A 23,939-nucleotide genomic window follows, 5' to 3' on the forward strand; every position below is an offset into this window, starting at 1 on the left:
GACATTCAGATCTAGAGTTCCAAGTCAGAGATTTTGTCCTCCTGAAGGTATTCCTATGGAAAAAGGTCATCCGAATCAGGAAGCAAGGCATGTTGGGCCCTAGATACATCGTTCCTTTCAGAGTGATCGCTAGAGTGGGTAAGGTAGCTTATCGACTAGAGCTCCCTGCAGAGTTGAGCCAGATTCATAACACCTTCCATATGTCCCAACTGAGGAAGTGTGTAGTCGACGAGACGACAATGGTCCCTTTAGAGGGCATTCAGGTTGATGATCGCCTGAACTACATTGAGAAGCTGGTGGTGATTTTGGATAAGAAGGTGAATGTATTGAGGAATAAAGAGTTGCCTTTGTTTCAGGTTGAGTGGCAACATCAGAAGGGATCCGAGTGGACTTAGGAGCTGGAGTCCGAGATGCGTGAGCAGTGCCCATAGTTATTTCTGGAGGATGACTTCGAGGGCGAAGTCTGATTCTAGTAGGGGGAGAATTGTAACATCTAGACTATCAGGTATAATTATTTAATTAAATTATATTCATTTTGTCAAGGCAAATCGACGAGTTGGAAGCCCCAACTCGCTGAGTAGGAGACTGAGATGGCCGCATGATTTTTAGAGTTTACTCGACGAGTTGGGGGACCCGACTCGACAAGTAGGAGTTGACTGTGAAAACCCTAATTTCTAGGGTTTACACCATATTTAAAGGACCTTAAGTCCTAATCGAGTTATATCATTTGTGTGTGTGTGTGTGAGAGAGAGAGAGAGGCTAAAATTGTATTTTTAATGCATTCTTGGAAGGAGTTTGAGGAGCAAAAGGCTTGTAACGAGAATGACCCCTTAGATCCAGTGTTCTTTCAGTGTTAGCTACCATTTGGAGGTAAAAAGCTATTACCTTGACCATTTGTTTGATAGATCTCTTTACTAGGAAGTTTAGGGTCATTTTCGTCTTCTTCTTGAGTCCTTTAGTTGTTTGAGCATGCCATGAAGTTGAAATTTCATATCTGGATATTATGAGGTCCCTTGGGCCTAAAGATTCAAGCTTTATCAAGCTATTGGACAACTTTCATGCATTAAACCCTCTATTGAGCTTTGGGGCGGAAAACTTAGCCCTATATGCCATGTATGGACATAAAGCTTGCAGCTTTACGTGGTATTTCAGCCTTAGAAGGCTCGATTTAGAGTATGGGGTCTTAGTTCTGCTTAAAAACGGCTGAATGAGAGAATGGACTCAACGGACTCGACGAGTTGGTGAGCCAACTCGATGAGATGTTAGGGTTTTCCCCGATGCCCTCGACGCGTTACAGACCCGACGAGTTGGAGAGACAAATCGACGAGTTGAGTTAGATTTTCCTGATTTTTCAGAAGAAATAAAGGAACTCGACGAGTCGCATAGATGCACTCAACGAGTTGGGTCAACATGGATTGTTGACTCGAGTGTTGACTTCCGTTGACTTTTAGGGTTTGGTCAAGTGTGGACTTCGGAAACCATTTGGGGGGGGGGGGGGTAAAATGGTCTTTCACCCTTTCTGAGAGTTAGTAGAAGGGTAGTTTAACATTATTATAGATGTTATTATTAATTGTTAATTAGAGATTATTATGATGTGTGTAGACGGAGTCTATACCTACCATTGAGTACGAGACATACTTGCTAACTTACGAGGTAAGTCTTCTCACTATACTTACCTAAGTGGAAACATTGTATAACCAGAGGGTCTTATTTGAGTTATCGACCGGAGGGTCTTATGTGCTTATACTGAGTTATGTGATATTACGTATTTTGTCTTTGCGATTTACGTGGTATATTATTTTGTGCCTTACTGAGTCAGGACCGGAGGGTCCAAACCGAACTGTGAGATTGGAGGGTCTTCACTGAGATACAAGACTGGGAGGGTCCAACACGAGCTGTGAGACCAGAGGCTTTTCGTCGAGACATATGACTAGAGGGTCCATACCGAGCCGTGAGACCGGGAAGTCTTTACTGAGAGGCATGACCGGAGGGTCCATGCCGATCCATAGCCATGAGAGACTTATTATTTGTATATGTGGTATTTTGGAAAACTCACTAAGCTTCGTGCTTACAATGTTGTATGAAATGTGTTTCAGGTACCTCTCAAGACCGTGGGAAGGCGCTGGCTTGATTGTACACACCAGGTAGAGTTATATTGTTTCGAGGATTCTGGGATATTATTAAACATTTCGTTATCTTAAGTTTTGAACAACTTATACATTTGGGTTTTTGAGAAATGTGAGATTGTGTTTTATGTGGTTTTAAAAATGAAAAAAAAAATATATTTAAAAATTTAGAGTGTTATAGTATTACACCAAATATGGTGTTATAGTATTTATTTCTCCCGAAAATGGGGATGAACTTTATGTTGTCGGTTTTAGTCCCTATGTTTATATATTGAGTAAATTACTGAAATCGTCAATGTGGTTTAGTCAAAATTGCACGTTTGGTCGCTAATTTTTTTTTTTTTTTTTTTTGTACTTGGATCGTCTATGTGATTTGATTTTGTTGCGTTTTTCGTCCCTATGATTTGGTAAAAACTGCATGTTTGGTCCCTAACTTTATGTATGTAAGGGACGAAAAATGCAACAAAATCAAACCATAGGGACGAAAAACACAACAAAATCAAACCATAGGGACGATCCGAGTGCAAAAAAAAAATTAGGAACCAAACGTGTAATTTTGACCAAACCACATGGACGATTTCAGTAATTTACTCTTATATATTTATACATTTTAGTTTATTTTTACCTACTAATTATAATTTAAATGTACTATTTAATACTTATAATATTTTTGTTATATATTAAATTACATTTATTAATTATAAATATAAAGTTTGTTTTTTTTTTTCATCAAATTCATATAAAAAATTAAATAAATATTGAATTTTAAAAAATGATAATGTATTTTACAAAAGTTTATAAGTGTGTTATAAATATAATCTTATTTATTTAATATTATTGTAATGAAAAAAATATAGATTATATATTTGTTAAAATCAAATTAGTAGAAGGTGTATGTTTGACAATCTATGTAAGTTAGAATAATGAAATATATTAGGAATATACTTTTTGAGGTAAAAAAAAAAAATAGGATCGGAGATGAAATACTATTTACTCCATCTTTTATCCTATTTTGAAGGAAAAAATGAAAGTGAGTTGGAAATAGTCTAAATCATCTCAAAATTTAAAGATAAAAGTGAATTAGTTATAGAATATTTAAAAACATAGAACACACAACTAAAATTATTATATCTCATTTTTGACAATAATGTTTTATAAAATTTCATTATTTTAATTCATGTAACAAAAAAATTTATAATAAATATTTTTAGTGCTAGAAAAACACAAACTATTTACCAATTTTATTGAGAAAAATATATTTACATTAAGAGAAATTAAATATTCTACTATATTTTCTTTTATTAACTTTCTACACATATCATATGGAAGATGACAAGTTGATTAAATTATTATTAATTTCATTAAATATTATCAGCATTTCTATGGAAGATGACGAGTAGAATAAAACATAAAAAAATATGTAATTTCTCTTACCTTAAATAATAAGTGTTTCAATAATTATAATGTTGATTTATATATTCAATACAATGAATACTTATATATATATATATATATATATATATATATATATATATATATATATATATATATATATATATATATATATATATATATATATATATATATATATATATATATGAGATTAATTAGTGGAATTAATCAATTTTCTATTAATAAAAATTAAAAACATATATAATGAAATATAGAATTTAGGTAATTCAAAATCTCATATTAATAAATATGACAAAAGTCTTGAAAAAACGACAAATGTCAAAATGATTTTGATTTGTTACGGTAAAATTTGTTAGTATAGGAAAGTTAAAACTTACAACCAAGTTTCGGCTAATTTTGGTAAAGATTGTATTCTAATTTTGAACGATTAATTTTGGTAAAGATCTATATTCTAATTTTGAGAACTTCACTTCCTCTGATCTTTGATTTTGTAAGTTGTAAGTTGTAAATTGTAATGAAGTAAAGTCGCGATGAGATTTTCCTTTTCGGCGGAACACGTTTTCACAGGTTCAAAACAAAAGAGCGTGCCCCACAAGAACTAAAATCCAGAGAAGACGGTGGAAATCAACAATTAATTGGGTCGCAAATTCAGCTCCTTGCGTGGGCCTTTTTTTTCGATTGATAATCCCATTAAAGTCTCACTGTACTTTCACCTAATCTCTCTCTGCTTCTGTGCACCCTAGATAAAAACACTCAACTATACAGGTAATACATGAGCTCCAGCTCTCATAATTTGGTTTTATACGCAACCGACATCCCCAAATTCCTCTAATCTCAAAATCTGTATTCTGTAATCCCCCTATTTTCCACTGGCAAGAAATGGGTAATCGATTTAGTTGCAAGACGAAGAACAATAGTAACGGGTCAAAGAGTAGTAGGAGATTCGGTGGGGGGAATCGATCACAGAGGAAATTGCAATCAGATGAGGAGTTATTACACATGCAAGCTTTGTCTCTTGCAATTCAACACCATCAATCGTCTCAGCGATTCGATGGTTCTTTGTCTAGACGAATTGGATCCACCAGTTCTCGCCGCCGCAATAACCCCATCTCGGATCCGACCTTGACTAACCCCAAACAGCAAAAACAGGTCGCTTCATTTATATCCTTTTGCTTTTTCGTTAGTGGGTTTACTTTGCTTATTTAATATGTTTAATTTTTGTGAAAAGGCGTGAGGGAAAAAGTTAATTTGATTTGTTTGAAGAATTCAATAGCCTAAAAAGGAGCTTTTTCTTTTTCTTTAGTAGTATCTTGATAATCATATAGCCTTTCTGCAGCGTTGACTATTTCTATTAGGTTGCTCCTTTGTTCTTTTAGCTATGCATTCATACCGGTTTACCTTTGAAGCAACTTTTAAGCTTTTTGTGTTTTTTCTCAAAGGGAAGCTTCTATATACCTAACAATTTTGTTTCAAGATAATTGGTAAATTTATGATGTGTTGAGAAGGGAGGAGTAGAATCTGAGATAAATGATTAGAACAGGACTTATTAGTACCATAAGTTCATAACTTCATTGAATTTACCATTCAATTTCCATCTATTGTATATGTTCTCTGTTGTTGTTGTGTGTGATTTGGAAGTATGGGACACTGCTTGATGTTTATGAGCATTGATAGTCAGTAGAAGTTTTTAGTTTTTGGTGCAAAATCATAAATGAAATAATTTATATCTCCAAAAGGAAAACTGTAAACCAGTTCGTAAATCTGCACTAATGGTGTAGTCAGTCTGTAAATTATCCATAACATTGTACTTGAAAAACTCTACCCAATTACAACATTGTACTTTCATTTATTGTCTTATCAGGACATTTGTATTTTAAATATTCTCCAAACTACATTTCTATAATTAGGTAGATCTTTCAAACTACAATGGTGTAATAAGTGAAAGTATGTAGCTGTTTCTTGCAATTAACACTTTTTTATGTTCAGTCACCAGAATTCTTGGAGAATCTTGAAACGAAGAAAATTGTTTTGATACATGGAGAAGGATTTGGAGCATGGTGTTGGTATAAAACCATTGCTCTTCTAGAAGAATCCGGAATGCTTCCTACTGCATTAGATCTTACTGGATCCGGTATTGATTTGAAGGACACAAACAATGTCACTACACTTGAAGACTATTCAAAACCACTAACTGATTATTTGCAAAATTTACCCGAAGATGAAAAGGTAAAAACATATTTCTATTCTACCTCTTTGACTTTTAACATCATTAATTGTTTTTTTATATACGTTTGTTTATTTGTTAACTTTGTAGGTAATTTTAGTGGGACATAGTAGTGGAGGTGCTTGTGTTTCATATGCATTAGAGCATTTTCAAGATAAGATTTCTAAAGCAATCTTTTTATGTGGGACAATGGTAGCCGATGGACAAAAACCCTTTGATGTTTTTGCTGAAGAGGTATGCATTCACTTAAAAAACAGCTTATTGGATTAAGACATGTAGTATATAAATTCTCTTTTCACAGCTTGGATCTGCAGAGCTGTTTATGAAGGAATCCAAGTTCTTGATACATGGAAATGGGAAAGACAATCCAGCAACTGGATTCATGTTTGAGAAGCAACAAATGCGTGGATTGTATTTCAATCAGTCACCTGCAAAAGTAATCTTCCACTCGAATTATGCATTCTTGATGATTCATGAAACCTGATATATAAGAATTTATTTCATGGAAAGTTTATTATTATAAATTTTGATGGATGATGAGTGATTGCAGGATATAGCTCTGGCTATGGTTTCAGTGAGACCGATCCCACTGGGACCCATAATGCAGAACCTGTCACTATCAAAAGAGAAATATGGAAAGGGGCGTAGGTTTTATGTTCAAACACTTGATGATCATGCCCTTTCACCAGATATTCAAGAAAAGCTTGTAAGAGAAAATCCACCAGAAGGTGTTTTCAAGATCAAGGGTAGTGATCATTGCCCTTTCTTCTCTAAACCACAGTCACTGCACAAAATTTTGCTGGAGATAGCTCAAATTGCATAGCCAGATGGGTAAGGGTCGGGGATATGATATAAAGAACCTGAGATGTTTTGTTTTTATGTATTTATTATATTCATATTGTTATCAAAATGTTTTAGAGTTTGTGTTGTTAATTTGTTCATAGGTGCCCGGTTATAAAGAACATCAATATAGCATCCCTTTTTAATTCCCAAAGTGTATTGAGGTTGATTTTAACAAATAAATATTACTACAAAGAGAATCCCTTAAATGTCCCATAAAATCCATATGAGGGATAATTGTGATTCTATCGTGGCTGGCTTTTGGGGGTCGTAAATTGGGGATAACAAATTTGGGAGAAAGTTTGTTTAGGGTGAGTAAAAACAAAATTGAAGATTCGGAACTGAAAACCTTTATTTTGGTTTTTGGTTGTTAGAAAAATCAAGAGGTTTGGTGTCATTGTTCCTTACATAAAAACTGAAACCCAAATCGAACAACCAAGAGCATAATGTTTTTATGTATAAGTTTTATTAATTACTAGGTGTGAAACCTATGTAATACATGAGTTTAATTAAAAAAAATAAATATAAAATTTTAATAATTTGAAAAGTTTGAATTTATAAGAAAAATAAAAAAAAATTTGAATTATTAAAATTAATGAGACTTTAATGTATTGAATACATTACATATATAATTTTTTTTTAATAAATACTTTACATATATATTACCTTACACAGTAAATGTGAAATTTTAATTTAATAAAATTAAAATACAATAAAATGATAAGTGGAAAATAGAAAAAATTAAAAATTCTAGAAAAATGACATGTGTCCAAATGAATGAGAAGAGGACATATGGCAAAAAAATCTTCATTTATTATAATAGATGTTAAAATTTAAAGTTATTAATATACAGTTTTATTATTTTATTACCCACCTTTGTCCATCAAACAAGGGTAAATCATGAATCATTAATAATATTTTAGGCATATGGGAGACTAATCATAGAGACTAAAAATTAAAGAGAAATTAAATTGACTCCTATCTTTTGTCTATAAATATTTTTATCCATTAAATTTTTGACGCGTGTCACCATTCTATATTTACTTAACTATTTTGATTAAGAGTATATTATGATTATATCAAATAAAATTAAATTGAATTGTAGAATAGTGACACATGTCATAATGTTAGTGGGTAGTAATATTTTTAAGCATAAAATGTATAAGACAATTTAATTTCTTAAAATTAAATTATGAACATACATTTATGTCTTGTATCAATAAATTACTTTTCTTTTGTTAAACTTTAATGAAAAACACAAAAGTAAAAAAGAATACATGAAAAAAAACCATTAACTCAAACATAATCCGTATTTTAAAGTCCAATCATGATCTTAAGATTGAAACCAAGAGAATCGACAGAAAACTAGTTATAGGTGGCATATTATGCTTACTTCGACACCATTTATGTAAATCTTTTTTACTGACAAGATTGTGTTTATTAATATGTCACCTTTAACCAGTTTTCTGTTTTTTTTTTCACTAGTTTTCTTCTCAATATTAGGTTATATTTGGCAGATTAACTGAAAAGCTAGGTAGTAGCTGATAACTGAAAAATCAGTTACTAGCTTATAAGCTAGCTAACAAAAAATGACTTTTAGTAAAAACTAGATGATAAACTAGTTGAAAGATATAAAAAAACATTTAGAAAATATATTTTTTATAATTAGTTAAGAATATATTTGGAAAATTTTTAAAAAGAATTATAATCTAATTAGCTTTTTAAAAAGCTACATTATCAACTATTTTTTGGTTTGCCAAACATAACGCGCTAAATACAACCTTAGGATACAAAGTTAAAGTTTAAGGATCGTACTATATGATTTCCATGACCATTACATGCGATATTTTTGTCATTTGGGTTTCAATTAATGTTTATTCATCCCTCGTAGACGTATTATGTGTGTATGTATGTCTATTCTCTGATGCATGCAGTAATTGATGAGTTTGGATAGCAATTAGTAGAGTTGTGAGGTTAACTTGGGGTGGAAGAATATCACATGCATATTCATTGACGTAAGGTTCATATTATGATGTGATTTTTGACAATGATTTGATATTCAACAAATGTTTATGGAATGTTGATGGCATAAATCTATTGTGTATAAAAAGTTTCTTCATGACTTCAATTTTAAAGATCATATTAGATGGTTAATAACCCATGCATTTTTTTTCCAAATATATTTGGTGAATTTAAATGTCAAAAAAGAATCCTTGAAGGGGTCAAATTGAATATAAGAAATAGTGTAAGGACCAAACTGATTAGGGATATGATAATTTTAGCCTCCGCATACAACTATATAAAGGAACGCAATTAGGGTTTTCATATCCTTTAAGCCAGACGCCTCTTCGCTCAGCAGCTTACAGCCGAACTAAACCATCTTCATCGTAGGTTTGTGTTGTATTCCTCCATCGTCCTCTACTGTATATCATAAAACTATACTATTGTTATTCTCCATTTTAAATTGTTCAATTGAATTCCGTTCGAAACTGTTATTTTCGTTGTAAAACCTATGTTTCCGAAATGCGCTCTAGCACTGGCTTCTTTCTGATTAGACTCTCACTCTCAATAATATATGTAAATTGATTTTGTATTTTTCAGTTCATAATTGATATGATTGTTTTAGCTAGCGAAGAAAATTTGCTAATAATACCGACTAGAAATGTATAAGTTTCATCGATTTTCTAATTTGTAAGGAATAGATTTGGAATGTTAAACATGTTCTTGTTTAATAGATCGTATTCCTTAGCAATGCCGGAGTCTCCTTATGGAGTTCATACGGTGTACATGCTATCCTGTTAGATTATTTGTGCAATGTTACTAGGTTTTTGCCTCACACATTACATATAATTGCAAGCTTTTTTATATCAAATTTGATCTGTTTTTCGTTCAACTAGCTTGGATCATTAACGTATTTTGCTTGCTATTCTTTGTAAAAGCTTGATTTTTTGTTTGTTTGTTGTGTGAACTTACTTCATAAACTTTGAACTTAAAGTTAATAACAAGAATTTGGTCATTATACTGAATTATATAGCGATAATCCTTAACTTTTTAGCTAATTGTGGCATCTTATTTTTGTTTCTTGATTTTACAGTTGTTAAAAGAACTTGCAAACATGCAGAACGAAGAGGGACAGAACATGGATCTTTATATCCCAAGGAAATGGTATGTTTTTTAACATTTATATTTGCATTATAAAAGTAAAAGATTGTGAAAAATTAGCTCAATTTTTTTTTTCTTTTCCAGCTCTGCTACAAACAGGCTAATTACCTCAAAAGATCATGCTTCAGTCCAAATTAACGTAGGGCATTTGGATGAAAGTGGCCGATATACTGGTCAGTTTTCCACATTTGCCCTCTGTGGTTTTGTCCGTGCCCAGGTTAGTTTCGTCTTTTAACATAATAAGCTTTATGACAATGACTTAATCTCTGCGATAATGTTTTATTGACATTTGTAATTAAAATTTTTCTTTTTGTAGGGAGATGCTGATAGTGCCCTTGATAGGCTGTGGCAGAAGAAGAAGGTTGAAACCCATCAATAGATTGTTGCCCCCTTAAATTTGCTTTAGCCCCCATGGGAATGTTGAGTTTTTCTTGGTGGAGTTTTGTTGGACTTTTATTTAGATTCTGTTTCACTTCTATCCGGGAATGAAAGATTGCATTTGGTTTGAACATCAAGTTTGGAGATTTATCTCAAAGTTGTGTTTTGGGCTACATATTTATATTTTGCTATTATAAAATAAACCAAACAAATTAAGTTTAGCCGAACAAACAAAAATATATATACAAACAAACGGATTTTTTGTGCACATGAGAGATGACTGAACTGCAAAACATTTTATCCGTCTATTCAAAGCATTTTAAATCTGAAACTTATTATAAAATTTCTGAATTCCAAACAAAATCCTTGAGATGATGAACAAATTCGTTATCAAATGTTGCTTTGTTTAAAAACAAAGAATTTTTTGTAAAGTCTTGAAACTTTTGGTCTTATTTATTAAAAAAATCATAAATTTATTATTTTGAATAGAAAAAAGAGAGCGGAAAATTGTCTACACCTAATGAAAAAACAAATCTAAAAGATTTTTCTACGTACTCAAGGCATATTAAAGAATAATTTATTTTCTTTCCATTGTTTCACTAAATTCATTCAAAATTTAGTAATAGGTAACCGTTATCGCACCTGATTCTCATCGGTTTAATGCATGTTCTAAAACTTAAATTAAAAAAAAAGAAACACATTGTTGTTGGTCCAACGAGTTCCATCCAATATTCTAAAAACTAACTGGTTTGATTTTGGTACCAGTATTATGAAATTTGGTTGGATACCTGTTCGATGCGCAATCTAGTATTATAAAACAAAATTTAAATTAATATTATAAATTAACTAATTAGCTTGAAATATATTGATTTAATGACCTTCATTGCAAATATATATTGATATGCCACAAGTAATTGCACCTACGTGTATTATAATTTTAATATAATCAAGAGTAAATAAAGGGGTTGGCTAAAAAGTATGTGATAATGGAGGGGGAGCGTCGAGAAGTCAACCCTTGATTTCAAATTATTAGACTTTCTCGATTTCATTGACTTCAAGAGTCGATCGATCTTCTTTTTCAATCCACGTTGATATCTTTGACCTGCCATGCAAATCCGATACATCCAATACAACCTACGCCACATGATACTTCGAATCGAGTCGTTTGAGGGTAAAACCTTGGACATGATAACATATTTTTATATATCTGTCTTCATTTTTTATGATTAATATTTTCTGTTATAACATGTAACTTGTTGATGTAATCTTTTTTTGTTATTTAGTAATAAACAACCAATCTTGCTAATGTAATATTCTGCAAAAAGAAAATTATAATCCATCGATATTTTCAGAGCCTTTAATATTTTATCCCAAACACTCAAAATGCCAACACTAAGAATTTCACATTCAAACACAAGAAGAATGGTCATCGTCCTTGCTTGAAGTTACAATAATAAATTTTAGTTTGTAATATTTCTCAAATTCATTGTGACCCTAATTTATAATGTAAAAATAATCAGTTTTTAATAAAGAAAACAGGAAGTTGAATAATCAAAATAATCAATTTTTAATAAAGAAAATAGGAAGTTGAATAATCAACCAATACAACCCATATAAATAATTCAATCAATAATTGAACCTTTAAAAACTTAAGAAGATGCTACAAAAAGAAATTGAAAAATATTATCAACAATTTATGAAAACAACTTCAAATTATCACATTCCCATTTCCTCTTTAAATTGTAAATATTATAAGATTCGAATCCACAACCTTCCAAGTAATTATGTCATTAAACGGATTGTTATTCACGCAGAAGAGCTATTCGAGCTCCGGGAAAAAGACGGGACCGTCAAACAAGCCATCAACGCCCTCTCCAAACACGAAACAACTTCACTCATACACGGTCGATCTCTACCCTCCAAAGTCACACAATCAACTGCTAAATATCCAACATATTTCACCGCCTCAATTTCAAAAGGCGTAGGCGGGGGAACTTTATGATCCAAAATTCGATGCATCTCCTCATGCACAATATACGGTACCACCACATCCACTACATTCCTCCTCTCTCCCGCCTCATTCTTGTGAATTGCACGAAGCCCAGATAACAGTTCCAACAAAACAACACCAAAACTATAAACATCACTCTTAGCATTCAACTGCTCAAACTTATAATACTCTGGATCCATGTAACCAACCGTACCCGCTGCCCGTAACGAGAGGTGCGACCCATCATCCGGTGGGCCCATCAGTGATAGCCCGAAATCAGATACTTTTCCAGTCCAATCACCGTCTAGCAAAATGTTGGAGGACTTAATGTCACGATGTATGATCGGTGGTTCCGCGTAAACATGAAGATACTCTACTCCGCGGGCCGCATCTAATGCCAATTTGATCCGGGCGGGCCATGACATTATATTTGAGCTAAAAAATTCGTGTAAATGTTCGTGAAGGCTACCTTTTTCCATGAACTCGTATACTAACACGAGTTCGTTGTTTTCTTCACAAAACCCTAGTAATTGGACTAGGTTTTTGTGGTTAACACGAGAGAGAAACTCGAGCTCGTTTACAAACGCATTGTCTGTGTCTTCTTTGCGCTTTTTTGTCCCCCCAGGAAGGGAGGAGGAGGACGTTGATTCGGCCCGTTTGACCGCAACTTTTTGACCGTTGGGTAATATGGCGCGGTAGACCGAACCGAAACTTCCGATCCCGATTCGGTTTTCGTCGGAGAAATTGTCAGTTGCATTGATGATTGTTTGTAAAGTGAATTCTTCCAAGTGATTTGCGTTTCCTGTACTTACTAAATGTGACAACTTCTTTACGAGAATTCGGTTTGAAGTTTGAAGTTGTGATGCGATTTGGATGTCTTCCATTGGTCCGGAATCGTGGACTCGGCTACCTTCGTTTGATTTGCAGAATCTGAAGATGAGAAAGATAAGAACAGCGAGGATTGATGAGCAACCGACGATTCCAACCACCAAGAAAGCAACCATTTTGGTACTCCAACCACTGTTGCGCGGTGGTGGAAGTGGTGGCGGGACAGGTGATGGGACTGATTCCGGCGGGTCTTGATTGTAAACACACGGCTTGCAAATCATCAATGTTCTGCTGCAAAATGATCCGTAGTTTGGAATTGTACCACAATTGCATGTGGTTGTGCATAAACCAGGAATCACGTCTGTGAAAATAATAGAATTTGAGTTCAAAGATTCATTCCCCCAACAGTAGAGCGAATAATTCGAAGTCAAAATCCCACAAAAAATACCGCGATTTGCCTGCAATGCTTCGAAAGAAACCTGTCGTAGATTTTCCGGCAAACTGAAATCATTTCCGCCCCAACAAATCACTGTTCCATTATCCCTGATTGCACAAAATCGATTATCTCCCATGGAAACTGATTTGAACACACCATTTGGTTTCGAAGTTATAGCGTCTCCCCAACAATCTAAACCACCAGTGGAATTAACGGCACAAACACGATTATATCCGGCGGAAATCACACTGTAATTCCCCACCGGAGAACTGTTAGTGATGTTGAAAGTATTACTGTTATTTCCTACGCACCTTATTTCTCCAAATTCAGAGAACCCACAAACGTAATTCTCTCCAACTGTAACACTGGATCGGAATTGAGATCGATTGACGTTGGAATCATCATTGAATTGATCCCATTGCCAGCACAGGAGCTGATTGGTGGCACTAACAATCCCGCAAACATGAGAGTCACCGGAATCAATGTCTTGGAGAGATGGGCCAAGGTAAACCCTCTTATACACCGTAGTTCCATTGTTGAGAAACCTCCAGCAAACTAGAAACGAAGTGGGTGTTGTGGATGGATTCGAGAACGGCGAGCTTAATGCACAGAGGAAACCAGCTCCACCCACGATTCCAACGAAGGGATACCTGCTTCCTTCGTTGATCGGAAGTTGAAATCCGTTGGGGGAGCTAGTAGTGGTGCAATTGAGGCGGGTTTGTTGTTGGGCAGGGGATTTAGTTAACGCACAAATGAGGGTTTGATTGGAATTGATGTGGGAAATTGATACAGTTGGAAGTGAGGAGATGGAAGGGAAATTGAGAAAAAGGAAGAAGGCTAGAGAGAAGAGAGCGAGGAGGGAATCCGCCATGGAAGTGCTGGTTTCATGGTGTTTGTGCGTGTATGTGTGGAGGTATGTGACTGTGCAAACGCGGTTTGTTCGGGATTGTAGAAAGGGAAGGGAGGAGCGAGAACGAGTGAATGACAATTTAAGCACGGAACAATGTCTATTTTCTACGACACTCCAAATACTGGTTCAATTATATTCTAAAAGATTTATAAAATATTTTTTTAAACAAAAAAAATTTACTAATATAATTTTCAGATTCATATTCGGTATAATAATCAATATAATTGTTGTTAATCATGCTCCGGCCCATGCGCAAATCATATGCCTTTTTATTATAAGTTTATTGTAGCTGTAAAATAGGGATGCGATTTATCACGTTATTAAATTATTGTAAACCGTATTTTCATTTAGCTTAATATGTTCATTATGTTTTCTATAAAACATAAAATCGTGTTTTACTTTTTTTTTTTTATCAATTTATACATCAAGTTCGTTTTTGACATGATTATCTACAAATGTTTGAAGGTGTTACAATTTAATGTTACCAATTTATGCATATAGAAATTAGTAATATAATTAAATATGGTTGCACAAAACAGTAAAAAATCTATTTTGCTACATAAAAACAAATACGCATTTAAAATAAATAAGCATTTTCCACTTAATTCATATATTCACCCTTTTTACCTACAACTTATGACAATGTTTGCACTTTGCACACTCCAAGTCCCACTCCCAAACCACAGAAGTTTTACACACTTGGACTATATTTTTACCAAATTGATTACTTCATCAATTGGATTTTGCTATGATAGAGCCAAATCAATTATTATTATTATTATTATTATTATTATTATTGTTATTATTATTATTATTATTTTAAATTTAGATGTTACATCTTGCATCCAAAGCCCAATGTAATTTAATTTCTTATAGTATATTAAAATATACGTAGATGAGAATATATCAAACTAATATATAACTTTCCTGGTAAACAAAAGGAAGAAACTATACCAGAGTCTAAGGTCATTTTACTAATGTCTAGGAAGCATCCACATAAAGTGACATAGATAATTTATGGGAACAAGGAGTCTACATATATATATATCTACTTTGAGGAGTTTCTGCTTATGGAATGAACAAGTGATTACGCATCACATGTCTAAGATAAAAAAATGTAACCAGTAATCGTTCCAAGAACCATGACAATGTTTTTAATGTACAAGTTTTCTAAATTTTATCAGCTTGCTAAACAAATTTTAGATTTTTATTAATAATAATTAATATTAGGGGAATATAATGGTGATGGTAGAAAACTGATTCCTTATGAATCGTGTAAGTTAACCTTCCGAACTGATATTTCGTTACAGGAAATACACTCTAGGAAAATCCAAAATGACACATGTGCATCTAGGCACAGACATTGGTTGTTCTTGTAGGGTACCCAGTGTTGCACCGATAATACCTATTTTTCATATATGTAGTAGATTTTTTTTTAAATCTTTTTTTCCTGGCAACATTTATTTCAAACTCGACAACACCTAGTATGTATTCATACGTCCAACTCGGGGCACAGAAACACAAGCCAATCGTTAGAGAGTTTTGTGTTCGTTTAGAAAATGAAGAGCTGAGAAGAAGGTTCTGTATACGGCTCAAAAAAGAAACATATATATATATATATATATATATATATATATATATATATATATATATATATATATAAATATGACAAATTTCGTTTAATCTTCTAAATTAGTTAAAAGAATCTCGAATTTAATGCATAATCAATGGTTTCCAAATTTGACAAGATTTGTGAATTTTACCAAATCGCTCATCAGAATTCAGTTTTTCCATAAAAAAAACTAATTCAAATTTTCGAATATCTTTTTGGGTGTTGCCCCAAACCCCACCAGAGGATCTTCCCCTAGGACCCTGCAAGTGGGCACGACCCCTTAACCCCTGTCATTCTGTCGTATCAACTTATAATTCGATCTTATACATTCATGTACTCCACATTTACCAAACATGTAATATAGAATATAAATAGTAAGCTCATTAGCTCACGTGTCAGTTCTAATAACACAAAATGTGAGGTGATATTAAAATCACCAACAATTAATAATCGAACAAATAATTGAAAAATGAGAATACCCAGAAACATTCTAATTTAGTTAGTCAATTTTAAATGTACGAACCAACTTTAACCCATCTGCAATTATGTACTAACTCGAGGTGACAATTCCGAACCACAAAATAGGTAAAATCATAGTAACTGAAGCCCAAAAGTAGTTTTGATACTAAGGGTATAAATTTTTATTTTAAGAAAAAAAGGGGTTTCCCTAATGAGTGTGTCCGGGCTAGCTTACGCACACCACGACTAATACCACATGCGAACATGAAGCTATACATCATGTCATGGAGTCGCACCAAATGAACCTCCATGGCCACGGAAGCAAATAGCAACAACCAAATTAAAACTCATGTAGATGAAATATCACCCACATCCACTAAAATGTTTCACCGATTGACCACTACGCAAGTGGTTTACAAAAGGGTATAAGTTTAGAAATAAGGAGTACAACTCATCGATGAGGATTAGAGAGTTGATAACTCATTTGTGCCATGCTCCAAGACTTTGATGCAAGTTAACTTGCTTGTTTATATTTTTAGAGGTTGTTAAGTTGCCAAAGACGCTTATTTCTAATTGCGATGTTTAGTTTGTTAGCCATTTTTGGTGTATATTATGAACAATTTGGGGTCGAAGTTGCAGTTGAACATTTTTTACCATCTACAAAATAATGATCAATCCAGCCGATCTAAACTATTGATCCATTTTCAAATATTATATTATCATATCATTTCTATTATTAAGAACATATCTAATAGTAGTTTTTTCTAAATCTATTGAAAATCATTTTACCATTGGAGAACAATGTTTTTAGTAGAGGTCACTCCAAAAACTTGTTTTTCTTTAACTTTTTAATTTCTTTCATGTTTTGTCACATTTGATCCTTATATTTAATAAAACTTTATTTTATACTATAATATATTTAGGTATTAAATTTTTATAAGTTAGTCAACTGATTTACTAAAAAATGAATATATATTTTATAAAAAAATTATATAATTTAAAAGAATTTATCAAAACTTTAAAATTAAAAAATATCAAATATTATAAAACATTATTGTTACATAATATTTTTATCGTTTTTGTGTTTCTATAACTATATACATGATTTTTTTTTTTACATTTTATAGTTTTGGAAAAAATACCTATCAAAATTATTTTATTAGATTTTTTTTTTTTTTTTTTTTTTTTTTGCATTTAGTGCCTATAAAAATGATAAAGATACATGAAGTGTGTTCATAAAATAATAAATATCCAATAAATTTTTTCAGAAAAACTACCTGAAAAATACGGAAAATATAACATGTGTTAGTAATAATGATAAACTATATGAGGGGATTTAGTAAAACATTTAAGATATATAAGAGGTAAAATTACTTAAATTAAAAAAAAACATTTAAAAAAGGTGGATATAGATATGGTAAAAGTAAATTTTTGATAGGAAGATAAAAAGATTTTTTTGAATTTCCTTTTGATGAATTTGAAAAAGAATCATTAGATAAATAAAAATATTATTAACAAAAAAAATTCTGAAAAAACATCTTGATGATTCATCTTTGCGATTGTTTTGTTATTACTCTCTAAAATTGGTATTTTTTGCTTAATTTACTGAAAAATGAATTATGAAGATTTTATTTTGAATTTTTTTATGAATAATCTTACTTTTAATTCATCCAATTATTCATTTTGTTGGTTTGATAAAAGAAAATATGAATATGTATATTTTTTACCTTCCTACTATAAATTCTTTTTTATTTGATTCGGATTCTTAAAAAGTTAACCATAATTTTTTTTTGTTTTTTTTAAATGGCAAATGAAAATATATTAAAAATAAACACCTAAGAGTCTAACACCCAACTTAGCATAGCAAAAAGCTAAGAAGGAATTAGCCAAAAGAAACCAGAGTACATTACCAATTTCTACATAGAAAAATGGGGAGCCCATCCACTCAACCCAATTACACCTATCTCCTTTACTTCTATATTTATACAAAAGAAATGATAGTGGGATAACATCATTATTTGCAATTTTTAAGTGAGACAAGTATATCTTATTGAACACTTTCTCGTTGATTGTACACCATAGAAAACTAAATAAGAACAGTAAGTTTTGAGGTTACGGTTGGAGTATTTGTAAATACTAATAGTCTAATTGATCAAATTAAGAAATCCTCCTTAATAAGTGAAGGTTTTTTTTGACACATATCAATCTCTCATGAGTTTTGATACTTATCATTTTGTTGTATTTCTGAAATAAATATTATCCATTTATCAATTTTTGGTTTGTTTCAATTTTTAAAATTAAAGTCATATAGTTATATATGTAAAGTATTAAATATCATATATATGATGTTAAATTGCAATAAATATTTTTCTTCCTTTTTCTTATTTTGAAGTTCATTAAAAAATATTTACTGTTTACACTTTAATTTTTAATATATTTCTTTTAAATCAATCCGTATAATATACGGATCTCACACCTAGTTTGAAATATTGTAAAATAAATTATATAAATCCACTACTTGAAAATGGTCCATGGGGGGATACAAGAAGTCCAAAATTAGGAAGATTAACGTGTGAGTTTGAACCACGACCCTTTCATATGACCCAGCAATATTGTTGATTTTGACTTTGTCAATTGAGAAAAACTAAGAAAAACAAAAGGCAAAGAAGAAAAAGAACATATGGGTTGAAGTTTCGAATATTCTATACTTTTGATTACTGTAACTTTATATTATAATACTTATTTTTACCCTGCATATTACGTATAAAAAGTTGGATTTGTATGACACTATAATGAATAGTTGATTATTTGATTACAGTTAATATTTCATGATTTCATATTGAAACTTTATTTTCTTACAACGTCTTACAGACGAATTGTACAATATTATTTAGAGTCACTTTAGTTGAATACTAGAAAACTGATTATTATCTCTTTAAGTTATAAGATTAGTCTTGATATACATTTAAACTATAATGTTTCTTATTTTGATTTTTAAATTTTCTTTCAAAATAATCAGATCGGAGAAGCAGGTACTGAGTTGTTGCAACAAACTATATTTTAAGTGTATAATAAAAAATTATTTAACGGTTATTAGTTTAAGTCATATTCTAGTGCAATTGTTTAATTGATTTTGGTTTTAATTCTTAATTTTGCAATAATCATGATTCATGATGAAAACAAACACCTAAACAAACATCACGTGCCTTGCGAGTTTTTGGACCGGTCAAGGGCATGGTCCACAATTGGGCTGAGCTTTTATGGGTAGATAGGGACCGGTTTGTCATCGGGTTTTATTGTTGTTTTTTTTCCTGAACTAGACCGGCTGCCCATCCTCTGTCCCCGTCGAAAGGCTAGAGCCTAGAGGTGTATAAACCATAGAGCTGACAAAAATCGATCCATTATGTTAATCCACCAATCTAAAATTAGCGAATTGAGTTGAGATTTTCAACCCATTTAAATTAAGATACTTCTATAAACGGAATGTTGAAGTGCTAATATACAACCAAACAATACAAAGTGGAGAAGATCTTGACTTATTCATTTATGATTATATAATAATAGTTAAATATTTTTATTCAAATTTTTTATGGTGTATTCATATGTGATTATAGAACAATAGATATGTATTACATTGTAACTTTTTGTGTTATTTTTTATGAATAGATATACAATCTAGATATATATCCAATATGTTCTATTTATTTTTTTATTATAGTTGTATTGTAATTTTTCTCAATAAATTGTGTTAGATTCGTTTTTTATTATAAGTTAATTCATCTATTCATTCATGATTACAACGGATTCATATATGATTACAAATATGTTTTATTTTTGCATGATTACAAATATTTGGTTGAAACGATTAGTTAATCAATCTTTTTTATATACTAGTATTAATAAAAAACGTTTTTTATTCATGGTAAATTTTTTTTAATATTCTATTTGATTAAAAATAGATTAAATTCATTTCTAATATTTTGGTAAAAAAATCAATCAATTAGACAACATCCCATGACTTAGAGATTAATTAATTATTCATATTTAATTTCACTGTAAAATTCCTTTTGAGTGGTCTCATTTGATCATTTGATCATCTCCCTATATATATATATATATATATATATATATATATATATATATATATCATCTGATAATTATTTGGATATTATCTAGTCACTCTCCAAAATCACTTCGAAATTAAACATTTTAAATGTTATTTAAAAAAATTATATGTATTTTTGAATTAGGATTGTACTTTTATCATACTTTAAAACTTTATTTATATTTGGAATTAATTTAAGTGGTGTAATCTTTTTTTTGGAAAGGGAACTTCCTTAACGTGGTTTTCTGGACCAGCTTTCGCGCACCGACTAATCCCCCGCTGCAAACATGAAGCATTATCTCATGCCCTGGAGTCACTGCAGGTGAACCTCCATGGCCACAAGGGCTGAGTGGTGTCAGGATTTGAACATGGGTCAATAGGTTATCGATCATATCTTCCACATGTCTTACCAAGTCACCACAACCCAAGTGGTTAAGTGGTGTAATCTTTAGTTAATTAATTTATTATTTTTATTTTAAATGGGTCAACCAAGTTTAATCAATTTATGTAGTAGAATGAGTCGGAAACTACATAAACAGGTCAACCCGATAACAATCCGTTTATCTAAAAGGTTGGGTTGAGTTCGAAATATCAACACATTTAAAAAAATAGGTTGTTTGGGTTGAAAACTTCAACTCAATTAATAAATTGGTTAAACCCGAACCCAATCCAGGTCGACCCATTGTCAGCTCTAATAAATCATATTTGATTGAACAAGTTATTGAAAGGTCTCTATGGTTTGCAAAAAAAATTACGTTTGGTCCTTATGTTTTTTTGCATTTAAACCGTCCTTAAGTTTTGATTTTATTTTGTTTTTCATCCTTCGTAGAGGTAAAAAGACTAAAATGTCCTTCGATTTTCTTCTCAGTTTTTAATATTATATGTTTATCATTAATGAATATAAATAATTAAACAAACTAAAATGGACCCACCCAAAACCTATACCCCACACTCTCATGTATAAATGTACTTTTCTGAGTCATTTCAATTCATCTGAAGAACATCATAACCGCCTCAGAACCCCTCCATCACACCGGAAGCTTCATCAGAAAAACTATAAACAATCGCCATCACCACCGTTCATCTTTTATCTCACTGGAAACATCACCTCACCGGAAACACCATCATTCGTCCCCCGACCCTTTAATAGAACCGATGGAGGCATCGGCCGCCTGCACCACCATCATAAGGATGATTTAAAAAAATCGATTAAGGCAGATGACAAAAAGGGAGGAGCGAGGAAGGAGCAGATGCAGTCGATGGCTGACCTCTTGGTGGATCAGATGGCGACGACGAGAAGAAGAGATGTGACTGATGATGTAACGTCCCAAAATTTGTAACCAAAAATTTCATTTTTTTTTGTTTTAATAAAACCATCAACCAACATGTTTATAAAAATCATAAAGGAAATCAAAGTATTTTATCAATCATCCAAAAATACATTAGAGTCAAATAAGGCGGAAAATCAAAGTGTGGGCGATGTGATCATCCCAAGCTCTTCCCATTCGAATCGGAAATACCTAAAACATAAACTGAAAACCGTAAGCACAAAACTTAGCTAGTTTCCACCAAATTACCATACATACAATAGGCCTCACCCGACCTCCATCGGGTCCTGGCCGGTACAGATCTTAGTAACATGCGATTGTCCCCACCCAACACACTCATCAGGCCTCGCCCGAAATATATACAAACACATATAATACATGCAAGAGTCACACATACAACTAGCATTTTAGTATCAATAATATATGGGCCGACATTAGTTCCTTTGACCCACAAAAACACTATGAGAAGACTTACATCGATCCGCTGATAAATAAATAACACACGAGCTACTGAACCGCAAAATCCTCGTACTAAATCACAAATAGCAAAACCCTAATTAACAATTACGCCATAAATCATAACCGAGAGTCTAAATCCTTAATCTCGAATCCTAGGGTAAATGACCATTTTACCCTTCATTTAATGGGCCCCTCAACCCATAGCCCAAGCCCAAAATACATGACGCCCAACAAGGCCCAAGAAACCTAGAGCCCACCATGGCCTAAAAAGGCATATGGTCCAATAATGGCTGAAACAACCTAAAACCCAAAAAAGGATTCATGGTGAGTACGCTCAGCGTACCACAATTACGCCCCACATACTAGATTGCGCCAAAAGAATCGGGAACCCAAACGCGTACGCTCATCGTAGACCTGACATACATTCCAGTTAGCCGAAACGCTATTCAGCACTTAATGAGTTAAGACTAGACGTCTATTTTACAGATCTAGCTCTTAGGGAATGTATTAAACGATAAAGTTACCAACTTGAAGCCTTTGCATGGCTCAAAGAGACTCAAACCCAAGATTTTGCATTCTACTTCCATCAAATGATCATTAACTCATGCATGGTTGATCTACAACGACCAAAATGCAAACTTTATGAACTAGGAACCTCAGAAACATCAATAGGGACAACTTGCATCTTTTAGAGTAACATTTACTCACAATAACTCACTCATGGGACCAAAATGTGCTCAACTAGTCCTAAATCTAAGCATAGAATAACCAAGTTCAAGACTTTATACCTCTATGAAGCTAAAAAGAATGGATGAACCCTAGATCTACAAGCTCTTACTTGATCAATTCTCCTTCACCAAGCTTCTTCTACTTCAAGATACACTAAACACACACCAAAACACATACAAGGATCAACTCTCTCTAGAAATGGTTTAAGGTTTCAAGATAGTGCATAAAGGGGCAATGGAGGCTGGTAATGAGAGAACATTGGGGCATAAGGTTACTTAAATAGGGTCCAGACCCTAAAAATTAGGGTTTGACCCTTGACCACGAATGCCCAACATACTACACATATGCCCATCGTACTCACACCTCCCCCACTTTTCATTTAAATGCCCTTTGTGACCAATTTGCAAACAATTCTCATATCAAGGGTTAGAATGTAAAATACCTGGAAATCGAGTGTTACAATTCTACCTTACTTGAATTAGATTTCATCCCCGAAGTCCGGTACCGCAAATAACTCCGGATAATGCTCCCTCATCTCTTCCTCAGTCTACGTGTAACACCCACATTCCAGGTATTTCTTATTTTGACCATTTATATTAATTTTGTTTGCAAATTTGGTCCCAATTGGTGAAAAGTGAAACTTTTAAGGAGGGGCGCGTATGATGGACGTACTTCTAGTATGCTGTCATAAGTTATTTGGGGACAAACCCTAATTTTGAGGGTTTGGACCCTATGTAAGCAACATTATGGACTCAAAACCTTTCCCCTCAACAACTTCCTTATTCTAGAAGACATCCCTCGAAACCATAGCCCTCTTTTGAGTGTTCTTGAGCCTTATAGTGATCTTGTGGTGTTTTTGGGTGGTTCTTGGTGGTAAAGGAAGTTCCTTAAAGAAGGAGTGGTGCATTCAAGCCCTTGGATCCAGATTCTACACCTTCTT

The 23,939-nt window shown here is 32.6% G+C and overlaps 3 protein-coding genes across 5 annotated transcripts; 2 read left to right on the plus strand and 1 right to left on the minus strand.

Moving 5' to 3' along the window:
- Positions 1-4,276: 4,276 nt before the first annotated feature.
- LOC145027146 (putative methylesterase 12, chloroplastic) lies at positions 4,277-6,749 on the plus strand. Its single transcript, XM_078976889.1, has 5 exons — positions 4,277-4,688; positions 5,526-5,765; positions 5,854-5,997; positions 6,065-6,199; positions 6,314-6,749. Exons 1-5 carry the CDS (start codon positions 4,419-4,421, stop codon positions 6,584-6,586), a joined length of 1,062 nt encoding a protein of 353 aa, XP_078833015.1. The 5' UTR covers positions 4,277-4,418; the 3' UTR covers positions 6,587-6,749.
- Positions 6,750-8,895: 2,146 nt separating this feature from the next.
- On the plus strand, positions 8,896-10,280 carry LOC145027162 (small ribosomal subunit protein eS21y-like). Of its 2 annotated transcripts, none has more exons than XM_078976890.1 (4): positions 8,896-8,994; positions 9,698-9,768; positions 9,850-9,982; positions 10,082-10,280. In XM_078976890.1, exons 2-4 carry the CDS (start codon positions 9,719-9,721, stop codon positions 10,142-10,144), a joined length of 246 nt encoding a protein of 81 aa, XP_078833016.1. In that variant the 5' UTR covers positions 8,896-8,994; positions 9,698-9,718; the 3' UTR covers positions 10,145-10,280. The 2 variants fall into 2 exon arrangements, with proteins under 2 accessions (XP_078833016.1, XP_078833017.1); XM_078976891.1 differs by having other exon boundaries at positions 8,952-8,990.
- A 1,406-nt stretch (positions 10,281-11,686) lies between these two features.
- CCR4 (CRINKLY4 related 4) lies at positions 11,687-14,401 on the minus strand. Of its 2 annotated transcripts, XM_078976893.1 has the most exons (2): positions 13,410-14,401; positions 11,687-13,322 (listed from the first exon to the last, which is right to left on the minus strand). In XM_078976893.1, the coding sequence occupies exons 1-2, from the start codon at positions 14,266-14,268 to the stop codon at positions 11,950-11,952; spliced, it is 2,232 nt and encodes a 743-aa protein (XP_078833019.1). In that variant the 5' UTR covers positions 14,269-14,401; the 3' UTR covers positions 11,687-11,949. The 2 variants fall into 2 exon arrangements, with proteins under 2 accessions (XP_078833019.1, XP_078833018.1); XM_078976892.1 differs by having other exon boundaries at positions 11,687-14,400.
- Between the last annotated feature and the right edge of the window lie 9,538 nt (positions 14,402-23,939).

Source organism: Lactuca saligna, chromosome 1 (genome assembly GCF_052625555.1).
Source record: "Lactuca saligna cultivar CGN05327 chromosome 1, ASM5262555v1, whole genome shotgun sequence".
NCBI lineage: Eukaryota > Viridiplantae > Streptophyta > Magnoliopsida > Asterales > Asteraceae > Lactuca > Lactuca saligna.

Coding starts and splice junctions, on each gene's coding strand:
- LOC145027146 (XM_078976889.1), top strand. CDS start 4,419: ATGGGTAATCGATTTAGTTGCAAGACGAAGAACAATAGTAACGGGTCA. Junction 4,689..5,525: donor ACCCCAAACAGCAAAAACAG/GTCGCTTCATTT, acceptor TTTTATGTTCAG/TCACCAGAATTCTTGGAGAA. Junction 5,998..6,064: donor TTGATGTTTTTGCTGAAGAG/GTATGCATTCAC, acceptor CTCTTTTCACAG/CTTGGATCTGCAGAGCTGTT.
- LOC145027162 (XM_078976890.1), top strand. CDS start 9,719: ATGCAGAACGAAGAGGGACAGAACATGGATCTTTATATCCCAAGGAAA. Junction 9,769..9,849: donor CTTTATATCCCAAGGAAATG/GTATGTTTTTTA, acceptor TTTCTTTTCCAG/CTCTGCTACAAACAGGCTAA. Junction 9,983..10,081: donor GTGGTTTTGTCCGTGCCCAG/GTTAGTTTCGTC, acceptor TTCTTTTTGTAG/GGAGATGCTGATAGTGCCCT.
- CCR4 (XM_078976892.1), bottom strand. CDS start 14,268: ATGGCGGATTCCCTCCTCGCTCTCTTCTCTCTAGCCTTCTTCCTTTTT.